Below are 21,974 nucleotides of genomic sequence, written 5' to 3'. Positions count from 1 at the left end.
CCACCCAAGACGGACGGGTCATGGTGGAGAGTCTGACAAAACGTGGAGAAGGGAATGGCAAACCACTCCAGCATCCTTGCCTTGAGAATCCCATGAACAGTATGTAGGGGCAAAAAGGTATGACACCAGAAGAGGAGCGCCCAGGTTGGTAGGTGTCCAATAAGCTACTGGAGAAGAACAGAGAAATGGCTCCAGAAGAGTGAAGGGGTGGACCACAGTGGAAGCGATGCCAGGATGTGGATGTGTCTGGTGGTGAAAGTAAAGTCCATGCTGTAAAGAACTTTTCACTTTTGTGGCTGAAGACAAGAGAAATGTGGTCTCACAGCCCTGGAGGCCAGAAGTCTAACATCGAGGTGTGGCTGCATCCTTCTGGAGGCTCCAGGGAGAACCATCTCTTTCCTGCTCTAGTCCCTGGAGGGGCGCACACCCTGAGGCTGGTGGTACCGTCCCACTGCAAGGCCAGCGAGGCAGCTCTTCTCCCCTCTCTGCCCCCCTCGTCATGTCTGCTCTCTCTGGCTCAGACCCTCAGCTTCTCCGTCCTGAGGAGTCTTTGATGACATTGGACCCACCCAGATTATCCAGGTCGCCTCCATGTCAAGGTTCTCAGCCTAATCCCACCTGCAGAGCCCCCCTGTGGTGTGAGATGTCCTACTCACAGGTACTGGGCTAGGGAGAGGTCATTGGGGATCATGGCTCAGCCCACCACCTCCTCCTTGTCCCTTGTCAGTCTCATGACCCCTCACACTCACCAAGCTCACCCCACCCCAGGGTCAGCCCCAGCCACTACACCTGAGACAGCACACCTGCCCCATCTCTTTTCTACATCATTTGCCTCCATAGCAGAACTGTTACACCATAATTTGTATCATATATGTCCACATCTTTTTCATCTCCCCCACTGAAATATGAGTTCCAAGGGAGCAAGGGAATCTTGGACTCTGAAGAATCCTGGCTAGAGCAGTTAGTGACTGGCATGTAATAGCTGCTCTTTAAAATGTATCCGGTAAGTGAATGGATGTGCCCCTGACCCTCAGTGCCCTGTTGATGCAAGCTGAACTCTCCACCTGTACATCTCCCACCCACCATTTGAAGCTGCGAGAATCAGTGTGTCTCTCCCACTGCACACAGATATGTTTTGGCATCACCATCTTTAAATAAGACCCTTCTGGAAGCCCACATTTTCTCCAGATTCTGCTTGATCTCTCTGAGCTCCTTCTTGGTAAATGTCTGTAAAGCATCACCCACTCTTGACTTCTGGGTATCATCTTTCCTGCTTTTCTTTCCACCTCACTTCACTTCTGCAAGCCCGTCCTCCTGGTGTCGTTTAGTCACTCAGACGCATCTGACTCTCTGCGACCCCATGGACTGTAGACCACCAGGCTCCTCTGTCCATAGGATTTTCCAGGCAAGAATACTGGAGTGGGTTGCCATTTCCTTCTCCAGGGGATCTTACCAACCCAGGGATCAAACCCATGTCTCCTGTATTAGCAGGCAGTTTCTTTACCACTGAGCCACCTGGGAAGATGTTTAAATACAGGGTTCCTTCCCTTCTCCCAACCAATCCAGAGTTCAAATGCCACTTGCATATGGACGACCCAGATTTACTGCATCCCAGGCCCTGCTCTGAGCTCCAGCCCCAGTGATCCAACACAGTCAGCACCTGGCATCTCCACTTGCTTTCATCTCCATCTCAGTTTAAACTGTTATTGTCAAATATGATTATAATAACCCTAGTCTTCCTAGTTCATTCGCCATCTATTCATGGTTACACCAGGACACACTGCCTTGTTCCTCTCTTCCTTTTCTGCATTTCATTAATCAGTAAGTCCCAAAGCTTCAGTCTCTAAAATATTCCTTGAATCCACCCTCCTCACTGCCTTTCACCACCTAGATTCCAGATCTTTGCAAAATAAAATGATTTCTCACAGGAGCCAGTCACATACACCAGCAGCTTGTTCACACCTGGCTTCCGCAGGAGATGATCCCATGACCAGACCCACACAGAGTTAGGACTTCCTTTCAGGTGTGTCCACCAGCACCCAGCACTTTCGTTTGCCATCTAGTTGGTTGCTTTCAACCACTTTTTTAACCAGTTTAAACTGGTATGGAGTTGACCACACCAACCCATGGACAGTCCAGGTTATTCCTGGGGACCCAGTGTAAGTAGTAACCATGCCGCCTTCACTCCTAAAGAGTCCCAGTTTAAACAATAAATTATACAAGCATCCTGTTTACATACAAGCCTGGAGAGTATCTGGCATGTTCTCTACTGAGTTCCCCAAGAGCAAAGATTATGACCTATTCATATATCTGTCACACCATATTCATAAATGTTTATGAGCATCTAGTATGGTGAATGGCACATAAAAAAAACATTTGTTAACTCAAAGAGGATAAGAATAGCCCACTCTTTCACAGGGAACTCTACTCAATATTTTGTAACACCTATAAGGCAAAAAATCTGAAAAATCATATAAATATATATACACACACATATATATAACTGAATCACTTTGCTATACACCTGAAACTAATGCAACATTGTAAATCAACTACACTACAATTAAAAAAAAGAAAAGAATATCCAGTTGTGAGGTCAAGAATGCTCAAAAGAACTAAGTGAACCTTCTCTTCTATAAGCCAGTCTTTCCCTCTTTGCCAGAAGAGAGGGTCTTGCGGTCAGGGGTCCATCCAGCCTGGAAGATTCCCTAAGGCCCTCCTTCCCCACCCGGAGATCCCAGTCGCTTACCTGCACACATGCCGTCCAGCTCTGGGGGAGACGAGCCAGGCGACTTTGGGTAACCCACACACTTGTACGAGCCCTCCACGTTCAGACACAGTTCCCTCCCTGAGCAGGTGTTCAGTTCACCGTAGGAACATTCATTCACATCTATGGAGAAAGAGGATAGGTGAGAATGCTCATCGGGGCCATCCCCATCAACCTCAAGATGTGTGTCACACGAGCTAAGGAAGTGGATGGGGCTGCGGTCTTGGGGGCCCTCTTGACGTCCTGCCTTAGAGGCCCCATTGGCCACAGCCTCCTCCACTGGAGCAGCCAGCCCGCAGCTCAGGGCACAGCTGTGGCCTGAGCAAATCACTTTGGGGCTGTGTTGAGTCTGACTTCATGCTGCTGCTGCTGCTAAGTCGCTTCAGTCATGTCCAACTCTGTGCGACCCCACAGACGGCAGCCCACCAGGCTCCCCCATCCCTGGGATTCTCCAGGCAAGAACACTGGAGTGGGTTGCCATTTCCTTCATGAGGTCCAGGCATTCTCCCCATGCATCAGCCCTGTGGACAGCAGTGTGTGGACGGGGAAAGAGGGCAGAGCAGCCCCTGCTGTGCAGAAGGGGCCTGGCCCTCCCCTATCCGGTGGGAGCACAGCTCAGAACAGGCAACCAGGCTTCTCCATGACCAGGACAGAGTGACACAAGGCAAGACCATTTATGTAAGCCATACAGAAAAAGACCAGCATCGCCCTCTAAGTACCAACCCCCTCTCTTGGCCACAGTGAGGGTCTATTCATTCTTTACCAACCCTAGCACATCTTCATGCTGGCTGCCCCTTCCTGTGGGTAAGATTTGTTGAGATACCAATCACAAAATTGCCTCTGCTTTGGGACAGCATCCAAGCTAGAACAAGCCCCACATCCTCACCCCTTCTTCTCCCAAACCACCCAATTCAACCTGCACCCATAATGGATGTTCTCCAATGCCCTCCCCCTGAGATGCAAGTGATCGAGACACAATCGCTCCTTGTTCACCTACAGGGGAGTTCTCAGGGTCCCCCCGATGGAAACCTGTCAGAACAGACAAGACAAGCACTAGGCTCATGGGCACTGCTCAGTCTGGTTTTCAAGAACATTTGTGGGATTTGAAGATAATTAAATGCCATCATTAGAGCTTTCCCCAGGCTTCCCTGGTGGCTCAGTGGTAAAGAATTTGCCTGCCAATGCAGGAGATGTGGGTTCCATCCCTGGGTCGGGAAGACCCCCTGGAGAAGGAAATGGCAAGCCACTCCAGTATTCTTGCCTGGGAAATCCCATGGACAGAGGAGTCTGGTGGACTATAGTCCATGGGCCCTCAAAGAGTCAGACACGACTTAGTGACTAAACAGCAACAACAAAAGCAAAAGAGCTTTCCCCAGGCTGCAGACTCTGGCATCTTGGTGTGTGACCTTCAGCATCCTGAAATGAGCTGTCTCACAACAGCAGCCACCCTCCCAGGGACACAGCAATCTTCAGCTGCCTCTCGTAGTGGGAAAGAACCTCCTACTGAAGTCTGGCCACAGCTACTTTCGTGCCACGTGGCAAAGCTAAGCAGCTGAAACAGCCCATGAGGCCCACAGCCAAAAAAAATTTACTATCTGACCTTTTTCAGAAAGTTTGCTGACCCCTGACATAGACAAAAACACACACACACACAAATACCAGGTAATTTCTTCCAGAAACACATTAGTGTGCTTCACCAAATTCAGCTCTGTGTAAATTTTGGTTCAAGACTCTTTGGGGGACTTCCCTGATGGTCCAGTGGAAAAAGAAATGGCAGCCCACTCCAGTATTCTTGCCTGGAGAATCCCAGGGACAGGGGAGCCTGGTGGGCTGCCGTCTATGGGGTCGCAGAGTCGGATACGACTGAAGCGACTTAACGGCGGCAGCGGCAGAAGCAGCTGATGGTCCAGTGGTTAAGAATCTGCCTTCCAAAGCAGGGGACTCAGGTTCAATTCCTGGTCAGGGAACTAAGATCCCACATGACATGCAGCATGGCCAAAAAAACCTTAAAAAAGTGCCTTCTGGATACAAGGATGTCCTTGGCAAGGGTGGGAAAGAGACTGGAGAGCACTTTGGGAACCCAAGAACAGAGGACTCAGGTTACTTGTGGGCTGTTCTGGGACTTAGCCTCCAGTCCCACCTAGATGGAAGGAGAAACCTGTTGTGAGAGGTGGACAAGATGGGGCGAGGGGAGAGGAAGGCGATACTGGTACAGAACCAGTTCTCAAAATCTTGGTTTCGGCATCTAGAATTTAAACTTTGAGCTGGGGTGAGCCAGAGGTGAGTCTGCCCTACCCCCCCCAAATGGATGATCTTCCCAGCAGTCCTGCGGCCCCTGACCCCAAGGGGACTACCGAGGGGAGCCCCACCTTGCACTTGGACGTCGATCACTTCATAGATGCGTTTCACCACGCCGTCCAGCACTGTGGAGATGCGAGCCACGGGCACCGGCCTTGGCAGGCCCAGGAGCAGCCAGGACACTGTGGTCGAGGTGTCCCCCCTGGCCGAATGCAGGTGGTGGACAGTGGTGTCCAGTGGTTGCAGAGCACTGGTGACCTGTGAAACCAGGGTCAGAGCATCACACGGTAGAAGGGTACCCCATCAGATAGACTGGGAGAGGATGGAGGTCCAGAGATGTTATAAGCTGTACACACACATGATACACACACACACACACACACCATTCTCCTTGCAAAAAAGAGAAATCTCTACAATATTTTTACTTCTGCCTTCATTCCAATAAAAGTCCTGCAAACCAGATTATAAATAATTTGGGGCTGAATCATGTCCCCCCCTACCAAAAACAATCCCCACATTGGAGTCCTAGCCCCCCAGCACCTCAGAATGTGACCTTATTTGGAGACAAGGCTGCTGCAGATGTAATTATTAAGATGAGCTCATTAGGGTGGGCCTTGCTCCAATGTAACTGGTGTCCTTCCACCAAGGAATTTGGACACAGACAGACACTGGCAGAAGGAAACAGTGTGAGGACACAGGGAGAAGCCAAGGAGAGGCCTGACGGGTACCCCTGCCTGTACACTCTGCCCTGGCAGCCCCCAAAAGAGACACAGGTCAGTGTGGGACATACACCCCCACCCCGCCCCTTGCAGCTGACAACAGAGAATCAGGTCTGGAATTAGGTGTCAAGTCACATCTGATATTTTCTCAAGTTTAATGATCCCTTTTCTCATTCCACTTGACTTCCTTTTGCTCCAGTGTAGTATCTTGACATCTCAAGGTATTATTTGCCTTGGGAAGCCAGGCAAAGCAGCATGACCACCAGGCAGAAGAACCTCACTGAAGCAGGCTTTGCCAAGGAGCTCCCTAGTCTCCACAGGGAACCAGAAGCTGTTTGGGGGGCACCAAAGCCTATACTCTCCTCAGCAGGCTTGAAACTCTTCACAAGGGTTGGCAGAGCAGAAAGCCAACACTGGCCTCTTGCAAACCCCTTAATCAGAGTGCCTAGAATTTGCTGCAGTCAGGAGCCCATGTGGACAGGCTCCTCCAGCAGGGAGGAACAAAGCCTACACACATAAAGGGTGACAGGAGACAGTGACATACAAAAACCAGCAACCACAGCAGCTCAGAACCCAGATCAGCATCATCTTAAGCCCTTTACATAGACTGTCTAAACCTCACAGCCACTGTCTCAGGTAGGATTATGATTATTCCTGTTTAATGGAATCTAAGGCACAGAGAGTTTAAGTAACTTGCCCAAGGTCACACAGCTGATGAGTGACAGTGCTGGAATTTGAATCCAGGCAGTCTGGCTGCAGAGCCATGTTCTTACTGGCCTACTGTGCATCTAAAACTCCACAACAAACTAAGGAGAGATAGAAATCTCTTCCAGTGGGGGCAGTTAAGGACTTTTCTGGGTCAAAGTGATGACTGAGAATACCTCTGAAGCCAGTAACTGAACGGCCCAGAGCAAGGGAAAGGATTGTGCCCTCTGTTTGGGGCTCACCCCAGCCAGCTCTGGGTCTGATGTCATGGGACATGGGACACATCTGCGGGGCCTAGCGGTCAGGCAGGACCAGCCACACCGTGTGGAGCCCAGTGCACGAGAAAAACACACAGCCCCGTGCTCAGGAATCATCCAGCATTTCAAGAGGCAATGGCCGCGCGTCTCGCCAGGTGCAGGCCCTTCGGAGCTTGTGGGGGATTGTGTGGGTCATTTGCCTGGGAAGCTGGGCCTGAGGTCAGACCCCCATATAGGGCAGGCAGGCACCTCACAGTGGGCGACGAGCAGTGCCTGCCCTTGCCGGCTGGGTTCCTAGGACCTGGGTGGGGGCTGTGGGGGACACCCAGCAGGTGAAGGTATCCTGCTGGTTGCAGGCATTGCTGAGGCGCCAGAAAGTTTGAGCTGTGTCTAGGCTGGGGCTCCCCAGGGGGCCGGTGTCACCCCTCAGGGGACCTGTGGCTACGCCTGGAGATGGTTTTCGTTGTCATAGCTGGGCACATTTTGTGCTTAGAGCCAGGCCTGCTGCAAAATCCTATGGGACAGGCAGCCCCACAGCAAAGACCCGTCCAGCCCCAGTCGTGGATGGTGCTGAGGGGGTAGAGCCCTAACTAGAGGCCCCATCCAGCACCTTCCAAACTTCTGAGATACTTCCTCAATCGGGAGCCAGAACTCGGGATCCCTAAGGGTGGTACTCGAGGGCGCAGCTCCAGGGCCTGGGCCGGCTGCACCCTGCATTCTTGCGTTTAAGCCACAGACCCCAGAGAGAGGAGGGGTTCCCTGCTCCATGCCATGAGGGTGCAGGGTTTGTATATTGGGTACCTCAAAACACGCCAAACTGCACGCTTCCAAGAGTACATTTTGTTGCATGAAAATCATACCTCTTTCAAGCCATTTTTAAGGAAGATTTCACGTTTGGTTCAGAGGCAGTCACTTGGGGTCACTCGTGGAGCCCCTTCCTTCCCACCACCTACCACGGAGTGCAGGAGCCTCATGTGATCCAGAAGCCGCGGATCCACCTGTTGGAGCTCCCTGAAGTCCATCTTCACCACAACAGTCACGTTGTACCAGCAACCCTCCCGGTTGCTCTCTGGAGCTGTGCGAGGGAATATGGGTGAGCCACAGGCCCAGGACAGGGTGGGGCCGCCAGAGGTCACTGGGGTGGTGTGGCTCACTCCCTCACCTCCTGTCCCCGCTCCTCTCATATCACAGATAATCCTATGTATACTATATAATATATTATTACATACAATGTATACTAGATGGGCTTCCCTGGTAGCCCAGACAGTAAAGAATCTGCCTGCAATGCAGGAGACCTGCATTCAATCCTGGGTCAAGAAGATCCTCGGGAGAAGGGAATGGCAATCTCTCCCATATTCTTACCTGGATAATCCCATTGACAAGGGAGCCCAGCAGACGACAGTCCATGGGATCGCAAAGAGTCAGACACACCTGAGAGACTAACACTTTGACTTCACTTTGATACTAGAAAATACTGTATATATTATTTATAGTATATAAACTATAATGTATACAGTATAATAGTATCATTATTATTATATGTAATATAATACCCCATGGACTATATAGTCCATGGAATTCTCCAGGCCAGAATACCAGTGTAGGTAACAGTTCCCATCTCCAGGTGATCTTCCCAACTCAGGGATTGAACCCAGGTCTCCCACATTGCAGGCAGATTTTTTACCAGCTGGGTCATCAGGGAAGCCCAAGAATACTCGACTGGGTAGCCTATCCCTTCTCCAGCGGATCTTTCCAACCCAGGAATCGAACTGGGATCTCTTGCGTTGCAGCCAGATTTTTTTTACCAGCTGAGATACCAGGGAAGCCCTGTAATATAATACAGTAAATTATATATACTATTACTTTATATTATGCTAAGTTATGTGTTATACCAATAAATAATGAATTACAATATATATTGCACCATATATAATATTATACGTGTGTGCTCAGTTATTCCGACTTTTCCATTGACCATAGCCCACCAGGCTCCTCTGTTCATGGGATTTCCCAAACTAGAATACTACGGTGGGTTCCCATTTCCTTCTCCAGCAGATCTTCCCAAACCAGGGATTGAACCCGAGTCTTCTGTGGCCCCTGCATTTGCTGGCAGATTCTTTACCTCCTAGTGCCACCTGGGAAAACTATATAAAATGTATACAATTATATGTGTTTCCCTAGCTCTGAACCTTGACTAATGCCTTCTCCTAGGGGCCTGCACTGAGAACCAGGCCATGGACTTGCCAGACAGGGGGTTCCCCATGGGGCTGCACCAGCTAACAACCCAACACCACCCAGCTCTGACATAGCTCAGTTCCCAACAAACTCACCGGTGCCCCAAAGGCTTCCCCTGGCAATCGAGGGAAACTGGGGCCCCTGCTCTTCCAGGAACATCTTCCCCACTCGGGACATCTGTGAGCACATGTCCCCCCCACCCCCACCCCCAAGGGTTATTGATGAGTGAAACAGGCCGGACACAGGCTGTAGGCTCCCTGTAAAGCCCAGGCTGCTGCTTCCGGAAACCCACTCCCCCCTCCTCCCAGATCAGGCCCCTGCCCTACCTGGGGCTGTGGGGGCTGAGCAGCGGTGGCCTCCTGATGAGGGGCAGCACTTCTGAAGACCAGGACAGTCAGCGTCCAGGGTGCACGGCAAGGCAGACGCTTCCAGCCCCACCACTGGGCAGCTCCCAGGTCTGGATGCAAACTCCTGAGACCGGTTCAGGGCTGGGGGGACAGGTGATGAGGTGATGAGTGATGAGTGGTATTGGCTCTAGAATCCCCAGTGGGCCACGTGGTGCTGCATCAGATGCCTCTGGACAGAGAGATCTGTCTATGGCTCTGAGCCACGCAGAGCAGCCCACCCAAGGGCCTCGCCATGCCCTGCAGAGCAGCCGTTAAGACCTTTTGCTCTGACTCTAATGTAGCCTGACCGACTTTTCTGGGAGGAGGGCAACTTTGGCTGGGGGCCTGTGTGTCCTCTTTCCCTTAGCCTTAGGAGTCCATGTACAGGGGGGCCCCACCACCCCCTGAGAGGCCCCCTTGCTGCTTTGTGTCTTAACAGCTCACTCACTCATCCAGTATTTACTGAGCACCTACTATGTGCCAGGCTCAGCACAAGGTGCCCAGGACCCAGCAGAAGGCCAGAGGCAAAGTCTCTGCCTTCGGGATACTTAGATTCCAGTGGACAGGGGCCAGTGTACAAACAGAACTATGGGAGTTTGAGCAGATGAACACTGTGGGGAGGAAGGCAGGGCCCGCGAGCAGGTGGGCAGAGATGACTGCACTAGAGAGGAGCGTCTGTAGGGCCAGGGAGGTGGGGGAGCCTGCAAGCCATCAGCCTTTATGCCTGGGGAAGGGGCAGCAGTGTGTAGAGTGAGGGGTAAAGGCAAGAATGATGGCACAGTGGGTGAGCAGGTGGGCTGGGTCATGGAAAACCCTCTAGTGTTGTGACAGGGGGCCTGGAGGGTCAGGGCAGTCCTGCAGTGAAGGGGATGCTGTGGTTGCCCTGCCCAGATTCTCACGTTATTCTGACCAGCTGTGTGTCCCCATCTTCCAGGACCATCAGGTGGCTCTCAGGAACTGGAGCTGCTGCACACCATATGTAGAGCCCCCAGTACCTGCAGTTTGACAAACCACCTTTCCACCCCGTGGCCAACACCATGAAATCACCCACATTCTCCGCTCCTTCCCTCCCCTATCCTGCTTCGCTGACCTCCCCAAGGGCAGTCTGACTTGCTCCTCTGAGCTATGTCCTGGCTGCTGGGGAGGCAGGGGCCTCTCTGAGAGCCCATTGTGATGGTCCAGGTGAGAGATGGTACAGGCTGGACCAGGGTGATGGGTGGAGGCAGGGAGAAGCCTCCGATCCTGGGAGTATGCAGCGAGAACCGTCCACAGGATGTACTGACAGATGGGACAGTATGTGAAAGAAGGATAAGCTTCAAGAAGGCTTCAGGCCTGGGCATCCACTTGGCCCCATTCCTGGGAGAAGCTGCAGGAAGAACGGGCTCGGGCGGAGCCAAGGTTTGGCTGTGCAGATGGGAAGCTTGGCATGCATTCGGGACCTGCACATGGAAATGCAGGCAGCGTGGACTGTCCCCTTCCCTGGTCAATTCCTGGGAGGTTCACTGAAGTCAGGCAGCAGGGCTGTCAGCTGCACGTCTCCAGGGCCACCACTCACAACGTGCTCTGCCTGGAGTGATACAGCTCTGGGCAGATGATGCAGACATGCAGGCAAGAGCCCATAGGAAGTGAAGACAATGGGGGTTGGGGTCGGCGCATGCGGCCAGATGTGATTGGAGCCACCATGTGAGACTCTGGGGAACCGGTGCTCTGACCCTTAGCCAGGGGTCTGGGGGAGTCATCAGTGCGCTTTTAAGGAAGAAGGGCTTTTAGAGATCTAAGAAAGGCAGGAACTATCTAAGAATCTGCAGGCTCCTAGGGGATTTAGCCAGGAGCCAGGGTGCCCATATTCAGGGACAGAAAAGCACAGAGGATGGACAGAGCAGGAACCTGGGGGAAGCCAGGTATGCTGCTCTGGAGGCAGGTGGCCAGGTGTGAGCCAACACTATGGGACACTCAGAATCCAGGCATTGGGGGCAGCAGGACTGACCCCCGGAAGAACCTGTGGGTCTGTGCAAGCCCAGCAGTGGATGGAGCTGAGGGCAGCACAGGACACTGAAGGCTTCACAGCCCTGAGCTCCAGGGGACTAAGAGCAGCGGGGAGAAAAGTACAAGGAAGGAGAGACCCCAGTACCAGCATCTGAGAAAGGGCCTGCATGAGGTCTGGCTACCCACCCTGGGATAAGTGCTCCATGCCAGCATGAGTGTCACTCAAACCCATCCGGCTCCCGCCCAGATCCACGTAAGGCTCTGTGATCCACATGACATTCAGAAGCACAGCTCCAGCCCCTTAAACCCCTGGAAAGTCAGAGGAGGCGTGACAACCACGCTCTGGAAGGACGCCTACAGAGCCGGGGAGGACCCACCCCTGGGGGAATTTGTGGGCTCGCCCGGTGGAAGGGAAGTTCTGAGTACTGACGGTGGTCCTCTGGGGTCCCCTGGGCTCTCTGAAGGATGCTCCACAGACAGAAAAGAGGGGGTGGCCCCTCCTGCTGGGAACACATCACCAGGGCTGCTGCATCGGCCAAGGAGAAGAAGGTTTAGCTGCTGACACACATGCAGAGAGGGGCCCTGTCAGCTCTCTCCTTGTGGAAGCTGAGTCCGGGCTTGGCGGTCACTCTCCGGGCTTGGTGGTTACTCTTAGGAGCGTTCTCCTCTCCACGCTGCCCTTGGCTCCTTCCTCACTTCCTAGTTGTCTTGGTGGCTAGCCCAATGTCTGAAGTCCTGGAGAAGTGGCCACACAGGGAGAGTTTTGGAGGCGTGAACAACAGGCGTGCAGGGCAGCACGAGATGGAATGGAAATGGGATGGAAATGCGGGAATCCCTGGAGAGCCACCAACCAGAGATCCAGAACTCTGTGCTTTCTTTCTCATCATAAAAACCAACAACCTCAGCACTGGAGATATTTGATACATGAATCTAAACATATTAATAACCTGGGCTCCTGGGACAGAAAAGTGATGTTACGGGGGGAACAGAAATCCAAATAAAGCATGGAGTAGAGCTGACAGCAAGGCATCAGGGTTGGTACTTACTGGTACATGCACTCTGGAAATGTCAGAGCTAACATTAGGGACTCAAGGAGAGGAGGAGGGGGATTTTCTCTACTGTCTTTACAAATCTTTGTCTGGAAATCTAAAATTATTCTAAACCAAGAAGGATGAGCACCGAAGAACTGGAGCTTTTGAACTGTGGTGCTGAAGAAGAGTCTTGAGAGTCCTTTGGACAGCAAGGAGATCAAACGAGTCAATCCTAAAGGAAATCAACCCTGAATATTCATTGGAAGGTCTGATGCTGAAGCTGAAACTCCAATACTTCGGCCACCTGATGCGAAGAGCCGACTCATTGGAAAAGACCCTGATGCTGGAAAAGATCAAAGGCAGAAAGAGAAGGGGACAACAGAGGATGAGATGGTTGGATGGCATCACCGACTCAATGGACATGAGTTTGAGCAAGCTCTGGGAGTTGGTGACGGACAGGGAAGCCTGGCATGCAGCAGTCCATGGGGTCACAAAGAGTCAGACACGACTGAGCAACTGAACAGCAAGAGGTTTATCTGAATGAGAGGAAAATACAGGACACGAAGAAAAAATGACTTCCTAAAATGGTTGCTTGATCACAACAGAAGTGCTTTCGAGTTAAAGTTTGTCTTAAGTTGAAGGCTGCTGGTGGTTTCTCTCTGCCCCTCGGGGCTGGCCAGCTTACGGAGAGCCCAAGAGGACAGTCAACAGCTACAACTTGGTAGAAAGTTAAAATCTGCTTCTCCTTCCCTAACTCAGCACAAACAATGACTCTGGACTGCCCAGCACCTGGCAATCCCACGTTAGTCATGGTTCAATGAGATAAGGCAGAGCTTTCTATCTGAGCCACAGCCCTGAGGAATCTGATCCACTCTGGAATAATCAGACTATAATTTTCCTCAGAATCCTCTTTCCTCAAAGGGATCCTGGCCATCAGCCCAGGAGATGGGAAGTTTGGGGTAGGCCCCCAGTCCTGCATGGTCCTAGGCTTGTCATGTGAAGGAGACCAGCCATGCAAGAACTGCAGGTATTGAGTGTCCACTGCGATGCTTGGTCCTCCTCTGAGGAATCCATCCTGGGTCAATATTCCAACTTGTGTGCAGCCGTGTTTGCACCATACGTTACTCATTGCAGCATTATTTATAATAAAAAAAAAATTGGAAACTACGAGATGTTAAGCGGTAGGAGATTGCTTAGTGCTGATCCATCCCTATGAGGTAATGCCTTGTGGGCATTAAATCATGCTGGAGAATGCAATCCACTGACACAGAAGATGTTCCAGATAGATTGCCAAGGGGTGAAATCGTGCTACAAAATGTCTTCAACAGGGTGGCCATGCTTTTATAAAACGTCTGCCCTGAAGGAAACTAGAAGAAAATGTTAACAGTGGTTATTCTTGTGGGGCAAGGAGGGGGCTGATTATGGGCAATTGCCCTTTTTGTTTTATTCTTTTCTTTGTTTCCAAATTTTCTCTATGGCTTGTGTATTCGTTTTTGTATTTTAAGAAGACATTTAAATAAAACCACGTATGGCTTATCATTGCTTTCAAAATGTGGGACTTAAAAAAACTGAAAAGGTCATCTAGACTGAAAAACATACCGAGTGTTCTCATAATGCTCTCCCCTGTTTTAGGTCCTTGGCTGTTGAGTGGGAGGAGAAAGAAGAGCACAAGGCTGAGGCTGTGGTGCTGCTGAGGATGAGCTCTCCGAGCGGACGCTGCTGAGACGTGAGGAGCCCCACACCCAGGTGAGCTGCTTCCTGCCCTCCTCCTTTCCCAGACACTCTGGCTCCTCCTGTGGCCACCTCGTCCAGGGTCTGGCCTCTGCCTGGTTCTCTGACGGTCAGCCCCAGGCACAGGTCTCACATCACTTCCAGAGATTTCTCACTTCTGGTTCCAAAGAGCCAGGCTGTCAGGAGGCATCACTGAACCAACTTTGGTCCAACATTCAGGCTTTGATCAGAGAAGCCAGGCAGGTGTGGAGAGAATTGAGCTGCTGGTGCCCATGGTGTAAACTCTTCTGACCGGGTACTTTCCAGCTGCCCACGTGGTGCCCCTGAGCTTGGAGGTGAGGGGAATCAGATGCTCACCAGGGGCCTCACAAGCCACAGTGAACGAGCGCTGCGGGTCCCTGCCCCAGCTCTGCGGTCACACACCAGCCCCCGCAGCAGCTGCGGTGCCCAGCGGGGTCCAGACACCGAACTAGGACTTTCCCAGTGGGCTCCAGGCCCAACACCACACATTGAATTCAACAGGGGTCAGGGAGACTCAAGCCCGAGTCTGCCCCATCTTGGTCAAGGCACTCGCCTTCCCCGGTCTGTGTCCCCTTCAGCTCCTGCCCAGCAGTGACCAGGAATCTCCACTGAACGTTATCGGATGCCCTCAATCAAGGCCCCTTTTCCTCTCTCTTCTCCATCCTTCGGGCTCCTCTCCGTGCTGCTTCTGGAGTGACCCTTCTAAGGTCCGGGGGGACTGGGGACCCCCCACCCCACCTCAGCCCCCTTCATGGGGGCCTTCTGAGTGAGTGCTCCTTCCGTCATTCCCAGTGCGCCACCTGGTCCCCACCCTCAAACACCAGTCACCCCACGACCTGCAGTCCCCAGAGCAGATCTGCCCACGGGACTCTAGCTGGAATGCTCTGGGCCTCTCCCACCTGGTGAGTTTCTATTTAAACGCGCTAACACTATAAAAGTGGGGTTGAGTCCCCAAGAGGCTGGTCTGCTGGGAAGAAACACGAGCAACAGGTGCCTCCCTGCCTTCTCTCTGGGGGAATTCGCTTGTCAGCGGCGCAGGGCAGCAGACTGCAGAGAAAGGTGACCGCTAGGGCTGGGTGGGGCCAAGGATGCCTCTGGGCCTCTGGACTTGTGACCTCACCAGCCCCATGACAGCGAGCAGGTGGGAAGTGTGGCCTCCACAGGTGAAAGTGGTCGGGGCAGGGTGGCCCCTCCACCCACCAAAATCTGATGCTCCAAGCAAAGTGCCGTGAGCCCCATCCAAGGCCTCCCCAACATGGGACACCCCCCCCACCAGGAATAGGATGCTCCCCGGGCAGGGACACCGCCCTTTGTACACGTGGCCCTTAGAGACAGGGAGAGTGGAGAGGGGCCCACAGTCAGTGCAGGAAGAGACTCCTCGGACCCAGCACCAAGGGACAGCCCCCCTCAATGCCCAAAAATTTCCCTTTAGGGAACCAGCATGAACACACAGCAGCTGTCCAGCCCCAGACCTGACGCCCCCAGCCCTTCCTGGCTTTTACTGGTGGCATCATTGGTGACCGTGGTGTCATTTCAAAATTCCAGGGAGAGGTATGCTCCTCGGACCTGCTCACTTGGAGCTATCTGGTCATCTCTGAGTCTGGCCTCTGAGTGGAATCAGTGCAGATGCCAGCTCTCCTGACCTCCGTGGGCTTCAGGGGCCTGAGGGAGGGCAAGCTCAGAAGGACTTTGTGTGCCACCCACGCAACTATCTGCAGGATCTGGCTGATTCCCGACTCTACATCTTATAGCCCCCGGGGTTGGGGGTGCGGGGTCCATACCTAGCCTGAGGCCTGTCCTGGCCTCCGGCCCTGGCGATGGCGCGCATGGGACCCTCCCTGCACCCTCCCAAGCTGGCGCTTTCTGCTTTTGGAGGTGGTGGCCCTCATGTCTCAGGGTGCCCCATGGCCACCCACGGAGCCCCACCCTTCTCACTTCCCCTCCACCACGGGTGTGGGGACAGAGCAACCTCCTGACCGCTCAGAAACCCATCGTAGCTCTGGAACTGACTCAAAGTAACAATCACACCTCCCCCACATTCACACATGCACTTGCCTGCACCCTCGCCCTGGAAGAAGTCTTCTGGGAAGTTCCCTTTGGGTCGAGAGACTGAGCCCCAAACCCCCACACAGCCTGGTCCCCTCAATCTAAAACATGGCCTGGACCAGCCACACCAGGGCTGGTCACCACCCCAAGCATCTTTAAATCACACAGAAAGGATAAGAGGGATCAAACCCTCGTCTATTATGTCTCCTGCATTGGCAGATGGACTGTTTACCATTAGTTCCACCAGGGAAGCCCAAGAATTGCTGGAGGAGCCTCAAAAAGAAGATCTCAGGGCCTAAGCTCTGCCCCAGATGGAATCCATCACAGTCTCTGAGAAGGGACCCAGCCATTGGCATTTTTAAAGCTTTGGGGACTTTAATGTGCAGCCATGTCATGTCTGAGAGCCAACACCCATAACAGGTTCTCAAAGTGGGGCCTCATGCCAGCAGCATCCTCACCCGTGAGACCCTGTACTCCACGCCTGACCCACTGGATGTGAAACCTTGGGCTGAGGACAGCGCCCTGTGCTTGGGCCAGCCCTCTGAATGACCCAGGTGCACACAGGAGGCCAAGAAGCAGCGTTCCAGAAGGATCTAGTCAGTTCAGGGCTAAGGGTGTGAACAGTGGCTATCCCAAAACCGGACAGGACTCACGCAGGACGCAGTAGAGACCCAGCTGCTCGTAGCCCTCGCAGCAGTCGGTCACGTTTCTGGGCTCTGGAACCTCTACCGCCAGGTACTGGGTCTGGTAGACGGTCTTGGGGCAGCGCCGCCAGGGGATCCAGCCGCCACAGGGAACGCGGGTCAGGCGGGACATCTGCACAGCCTCCATGCTCTGCACGCTCTGGGTTATGCTGTAGTTGCACAGCCGGAAGCCCAGAAGAGAGAGGCCTTTTTCTACAAGGGAGGGAGGAGGATGGAGAAACAAGAGAAGAAAATGCCAGGATCAAACAATCTGAGGGGTCCTCTGCAAGTCCCCCACTTCTGCAAGAGCAGGTGAAACAAAACCCCTGTACTGGCCTATGTCTGAGAAGGCAACGCAGGCATGGAGACTCAAGGGATAAAGCATGACTCCTGCACTGAGCAATCCTCCTCTGCAAGGCAGGAGACGCCTCCCAGCCTGACCCTTGCTCCCCATCCCAGCGGTGCTGAGTCTACACTGGAGGGAGGGATACAGAGGAATCAAGCATCTGGAGCTCATGTCCTGGGCTCTGCTGTGCATCCTCAGACTCTCCGGGCCAAAGAGACTGTGCACACTTCTCATCTCCACAGTAAGGGCTGTCACATGCAACATGAATACACAGCAGTTCCCTCAATGAATACACCAGCCCAACATGTGCTGGGCACGTTGGCAGTGACACCTGTTTGGGAATGAGATGGAAGATAAACACACACATCAAGCTCATGTGAGACGTGCATAGATGGTAACGTGCAGTCTGATTGTTGCTATCGTCTGCAGGAGATGAGGGCATGGTGCCTGCAGTGAAACATCCAGGTAGCTTTATGCAGCCCTGGATGTCTTTCATCTGGAGCTTGGCTCCTGGGCACAGATGCCCATGGCCTCCGTCAGCATCATTACTTGGTTCTCGAGACCCTGTGGCACCTGCTCTCACCAGCCCCATGCCTCAGTGTCATGGACCAGCTCACTTGGGGTCCTGGGGTGTTCTATCTGCCCAGGGAGCCTCTACTGCCTCACGGAGCATGGACCATTATTATGGGCTGAAGGATGGTGGCTGTTGTTCAGTTGCTTAGTCGTGTCCAACTCTTTGCGACCCCATGGAATGCAGCACGCAGACTTCCCTGTCCTTCACTATTTCCCAGAGTTTGCTCAGATTCATGTCCATTGATTCAGTAAAGCTATCTAACCATCTTGTCCTTTGTGGTCCCTTTCTCCTCCTGCCCTCAATCTTTCCCAGCATCAGGGTCTTTTCCAATGAGTCAGCTCTTCACATCCGGGCTGAAGTGTGTTCCACCCCAAATTCACACACTGAAGTTCTAAGGCCCAGGACCTCAGAATGTGACCTTACTTGGAAGTAGGGTTTCTGCAGACATAATTGGTTGAGATGAGTTTATACTGGAACAGAGTGGCCTCTGATGTAACATGACCAACGTCCTTATGAGGGGAAATGGACACAGAGACAGGAATGCGCACAGGGAGATAAGATGGGAGATGAAGGCAGAGATCAGGGTGATGCTCCTACAGGCCAAGGTCACTCAAATCACAAGCAGACCCAAACCCCTGGAAGCTGGGGAGACGTGTGTGTGGGACAGAGTCTCCCTCCCAGACTCAGGAGGAATCCACCGTGCCCACACATTGATCTTGAACTTCTGGCCTGCAGACTGAGAGGAAATAAATCTCAACTGTTAAGTCCCCCAGGAATCCCTGGTGGCTCAGTGGTAAAGAATCCACCCGCAATGCAGGAGACCCGGGTTCGATCCCTGGGTCAGGAAGATTCCCTGGAGAAGGAAATGGCAACCCATTCCAGTATTCTTTCCTGGAGAATCACATGGATGGAAGAGCTTGGCAGGCTGCAGCCCTTGGGGCTGCAAACAGTCAGACACAACTCAGCAACCAAACCACCACCACCAAGACCCCCAGTCTGTGGTGCTTTGCCAAGGCAGACCCCGAGGCTGACATGGGGACCATGGGGTGCCCTCCACATTTGAGGCTAATGTGGGACTCGCCGCATTCATGGGCTGTCAGTGAAGGATGCATGAATGACTTGAATATATCTTAGGTTTTCATATACTCAACCTCATATAGAGCTCTAAGCTCTATGAGACTGTACATCCATTGGGTAGGGGCTCTATGTTATAGTGTAAACCTTCAGGGAGAAGCTGGATTTCTGGGCTAGAACTCAGAGGGGACATCAGAAATCACCTTCATCCCCATGCCAGGACAACACCCTTGGAGACTCCCACCTTTGTCCTCCTGAGTGCTCAGGTGTGCACGTGCTAAGTCGCTTCAGTCGTGTCCAACTCTTTGTGACCCCATGGACTGTAGCCCACCAGCTCCTCTCTCCATGGGATTCTCCAGGCAAGAATACTGGAGTGGGTTGCCATGCCTTGCTCCAGAGAATCTTCCTGATCCCTGATCCAGGGGTTGAACCCACGTGTCTGTATCTCCTGCATTGGCAGGCAGGCTCTTTACCACTAGTGCCACCTGGGAAGCCCATGGCTGCCCACAAGCATGCAGAAAGCGAGGCTTGGGGGTTGGTGACTCCCAGAAGAAATGAGGCCAAGCCAGCCCTCACTCTCAGGCTGGCGGGAGAGCCTGCAGCCTTCCTCTGGACAGAGTCGGGTGCTGAATTCCACCACCCCAGAGCGAGTCTACTCCCAAGCCACATGGTGGCCTCCCTGGGATGGCCAGGCCTCTGGGGGTGGACACAACCTGCATCCACCAAAGGGCAGGTCCCAGGAAGCCTTGAGAGGGACCAGAAGGCCCCTGGCTGGGTGGGGTGGGGCAGGAGCAGGCGGCTTCCAAGGCCAGAGCTTAGAGGTGACTGGAACGGGAGCTGGAGATGCGCAGTGAACAGGGTCACCGTGGAGCAATGGGGTGAACAGGACAAGACTTCCTGCGTGGAGAAGTTGGTGAGGCCGACCTAGACCTTGTTTTTCATCTGAACTGAAGATAAGATGCAACCACTGATGAAGATTACTCCTCTGCCTCCAGAAATCCTCTGGGCCTGATCATGACAAGGTCCCAGCTGATCCTCAGCAGAGCCCTCCTGTGCACAGGCATGTGCACACACACACACAGACACACACATAGACACACAAACACACACAGACACACAAACGCACACAGACATACAAACGCAGAGACACACATACACAGACACACACACACACAGAGACACAACACATGGAGACACACACCCACAGACACACCACATATACACAGACACCCGTGCGCACACAGACACACGCACACACACAGACATACACACATGCACACAAACACAGATACAAACACACACAGCAGACACACAAAAACAGAGACACAGGCACACATACAGACACAAACAAACAGAAACACACAGACATACACACACAAATCTTCCAAACTACACTTGCCTCTCCTTGTTCTGTTTTTTACATTCTGCTGGAGGCCATCAAGTCCTCCCCAGGCCTGGCTTCTTGCCAGAGCCCACCACAGAAACCACTGGGCATATTCTACTGTTCAACAAATCCTTTCAGGAGCACAGGAGGCAGGGTTCCCGGGTTCTAATCCCAGAGGAAGAAAATCTAAGTGCTCTGGTGGGTGCTGTGGTCAGCACTCACAACAGCTCCGCAAATACCAGCCGTGTGGTTCTGACCTCATTTCATGTCCTCTCAGTCCCCTGGTCTTGCCTTTTGTAAAATCATAGCCGTGCCTGGGATTGTAGGAGGATTAAATGACATCACAGCCGTCGCCGCAGTATGTGGAACCTGGGAGCAGACAGACCTGCAGCCCTGATGGACCATTGAGCTGCCACCGCCCAAGTCCTTGTGTGCACAGAATGCCCCTCAAGATCTCCTCTGGCTTCCTGACATTCCCATCATCCTGCCACTGACCTGAATGATGTGCATATTACTCATTCTGGAGGAAATACCAAGTTTTCTTACAAAATCACAGTTCATAAACAAAAAAAAAATAACAAAATTCTGCCTATGTGTGAAGAAATTTTAAACCAGTTCAAAACTGAAACTGGGAATAGGAGTAGAATGGCTCTGTTTGAATTCCCGACAGAGTAAGATGGATGTGTAGGAGAAAATGACTTAAAAGCTTTGCAATCTCAGTGCTCTGAAATCTGGGGCTTGAGAACCCCAGTGTGTTTTTGGCAGCTGACACGTGTCTCTCAAAGGCCCTGGATGTGTTCTTGACCCTCCACTCCCCCCTGGGCCACAAGCACCCTCGTTTAATGTCAAGGAAATGGGGTTGGCAGAGCCCCAGGTGAGCGGGAAGACCCACATCCTGAACCCCTCTCCCTGTTGGGGGAAAGGAGGTCAGGGTCAGGGTCTAGGGCAGGGTCGTCCTGGTGGAAATCTTGACCTTGGCCAGCTGTGTGGACCTGTGTGAGTCCCTGGCCACTTTGGGTCTCCCTCCCCTTATGTGTAAATGGAAGACTAATGAGCCAAGGCTCCAGACTTTGATTCTCAGTCTCCAGGCATGTGTTACTCTCAGCAGGCCTTATAGCATCTGTACCACCAGCAGAAATGCAGAGTTCTGGGACCCACCCCAGACTCAATGACTCAGAACCTGCCCTTGAACCCCACTGACCCCCAGCTGATTCTGAAGCATTCCCATCACCTCTTTTGTGGTGACAGAAAGTTTGCCTGAAAAGGAGCAGACCCTGACTCTCCAAGCAGGTTCATCTCTGCCTGCCCCACTCTCAGCAGGGCTGTCGTCCTCAGCAGACCCTCTCCTGGGAGCCCTCGCCCCTCCAGCCTCGACCTCAGAGAGCCCAGACCTCTCACCTGTGAAGCCGCTGGCCTGGCTCGGGTTCACGATGATGACCAGGGCCAGCAGGGCCAGCCCAAGGGTCCTGAGCATGGCTGGGCAGTGGTGGTGACTCTGGGTCTCTCCTGAGTAGCAGCACAAAGGGCCCTGGGCTGCCTGGACCCAGAGAGAGGGCCCGTCTCTCCCCTGCACCACTGACTGTGGCGGTGGCTTCAGACAGTGTGCTTGCCGGGAGCAGTCTCCCTTATGCCTGCTCGTAAACACTAGCCACCACTGTGGCCGTGTCCCCCGGGGCACCTACGTGTCATGGCCCATCCTCCATCCAGGCAGATGGCATCTCTCAGGAAAGG

The 21,974-nt window shown here is 53.0% G+C and overlaps 1 protein-coding gene across 1 annotated transcript in view; it reads right to left on the bottom strand.

Annotated features, from left to right (window-relative positions):
- The window catches only part of UMODL1 (uromodulin like 1), a 78,201-nt gene extending 56,484 nt beyond the window's left edge, over positions 1-21,717 (bottom strand). Inside the window, exons 1-6 of the mRNA XM_081572607.1 lie at positions 21,642-21,717; positions 16,836-17,078; positions 9,308-9,469; positions 7,700-7,821; positions 5,137-5,323; positions 2,750-2,890 (exon numbers count right to left, since the gene is read on the bottom strand). Coding sequence (XP_081428733.1) covers positions 2,750-2,890; positions 5,137-5,323; positions 7,700-7,821; positions 9,308-9,469; positions 16,836-17,078; positions 21,642-21,717 — 931 coding nt within the window. The remainder of the gene's footprint in view (positions 1-2,749; positions 2,891-5,136; positions 5,324-7,699; positions 7,822-9,307; positions 9,470-16,835; positions 17,079-21,641) is intronic.
- Positions 21,718-21,974: the final 257 nt, after the last annotated feature.

The sequence above is a fragment of the Giraffa tippelskirchi genome, chromosome 2 (assembly GCF_054371585.1).
Source record: "Giraffa tippelskirchi isolate mGirTip1 chromosome 2, T2T-mGirTip1v1.2.pri, whole genome shotgun sequence".
Taxonomy (NCBI): domain Eukaryota; kingdom Metazoa; phylum Chordata; class Mammalia; order Artiodactyla; family Giraffidae; genus Giraffa; species Giraffa tippelskirchi.
This window is presented reverse-complemented; position numbering and strand designations above follow the sequence as displayed.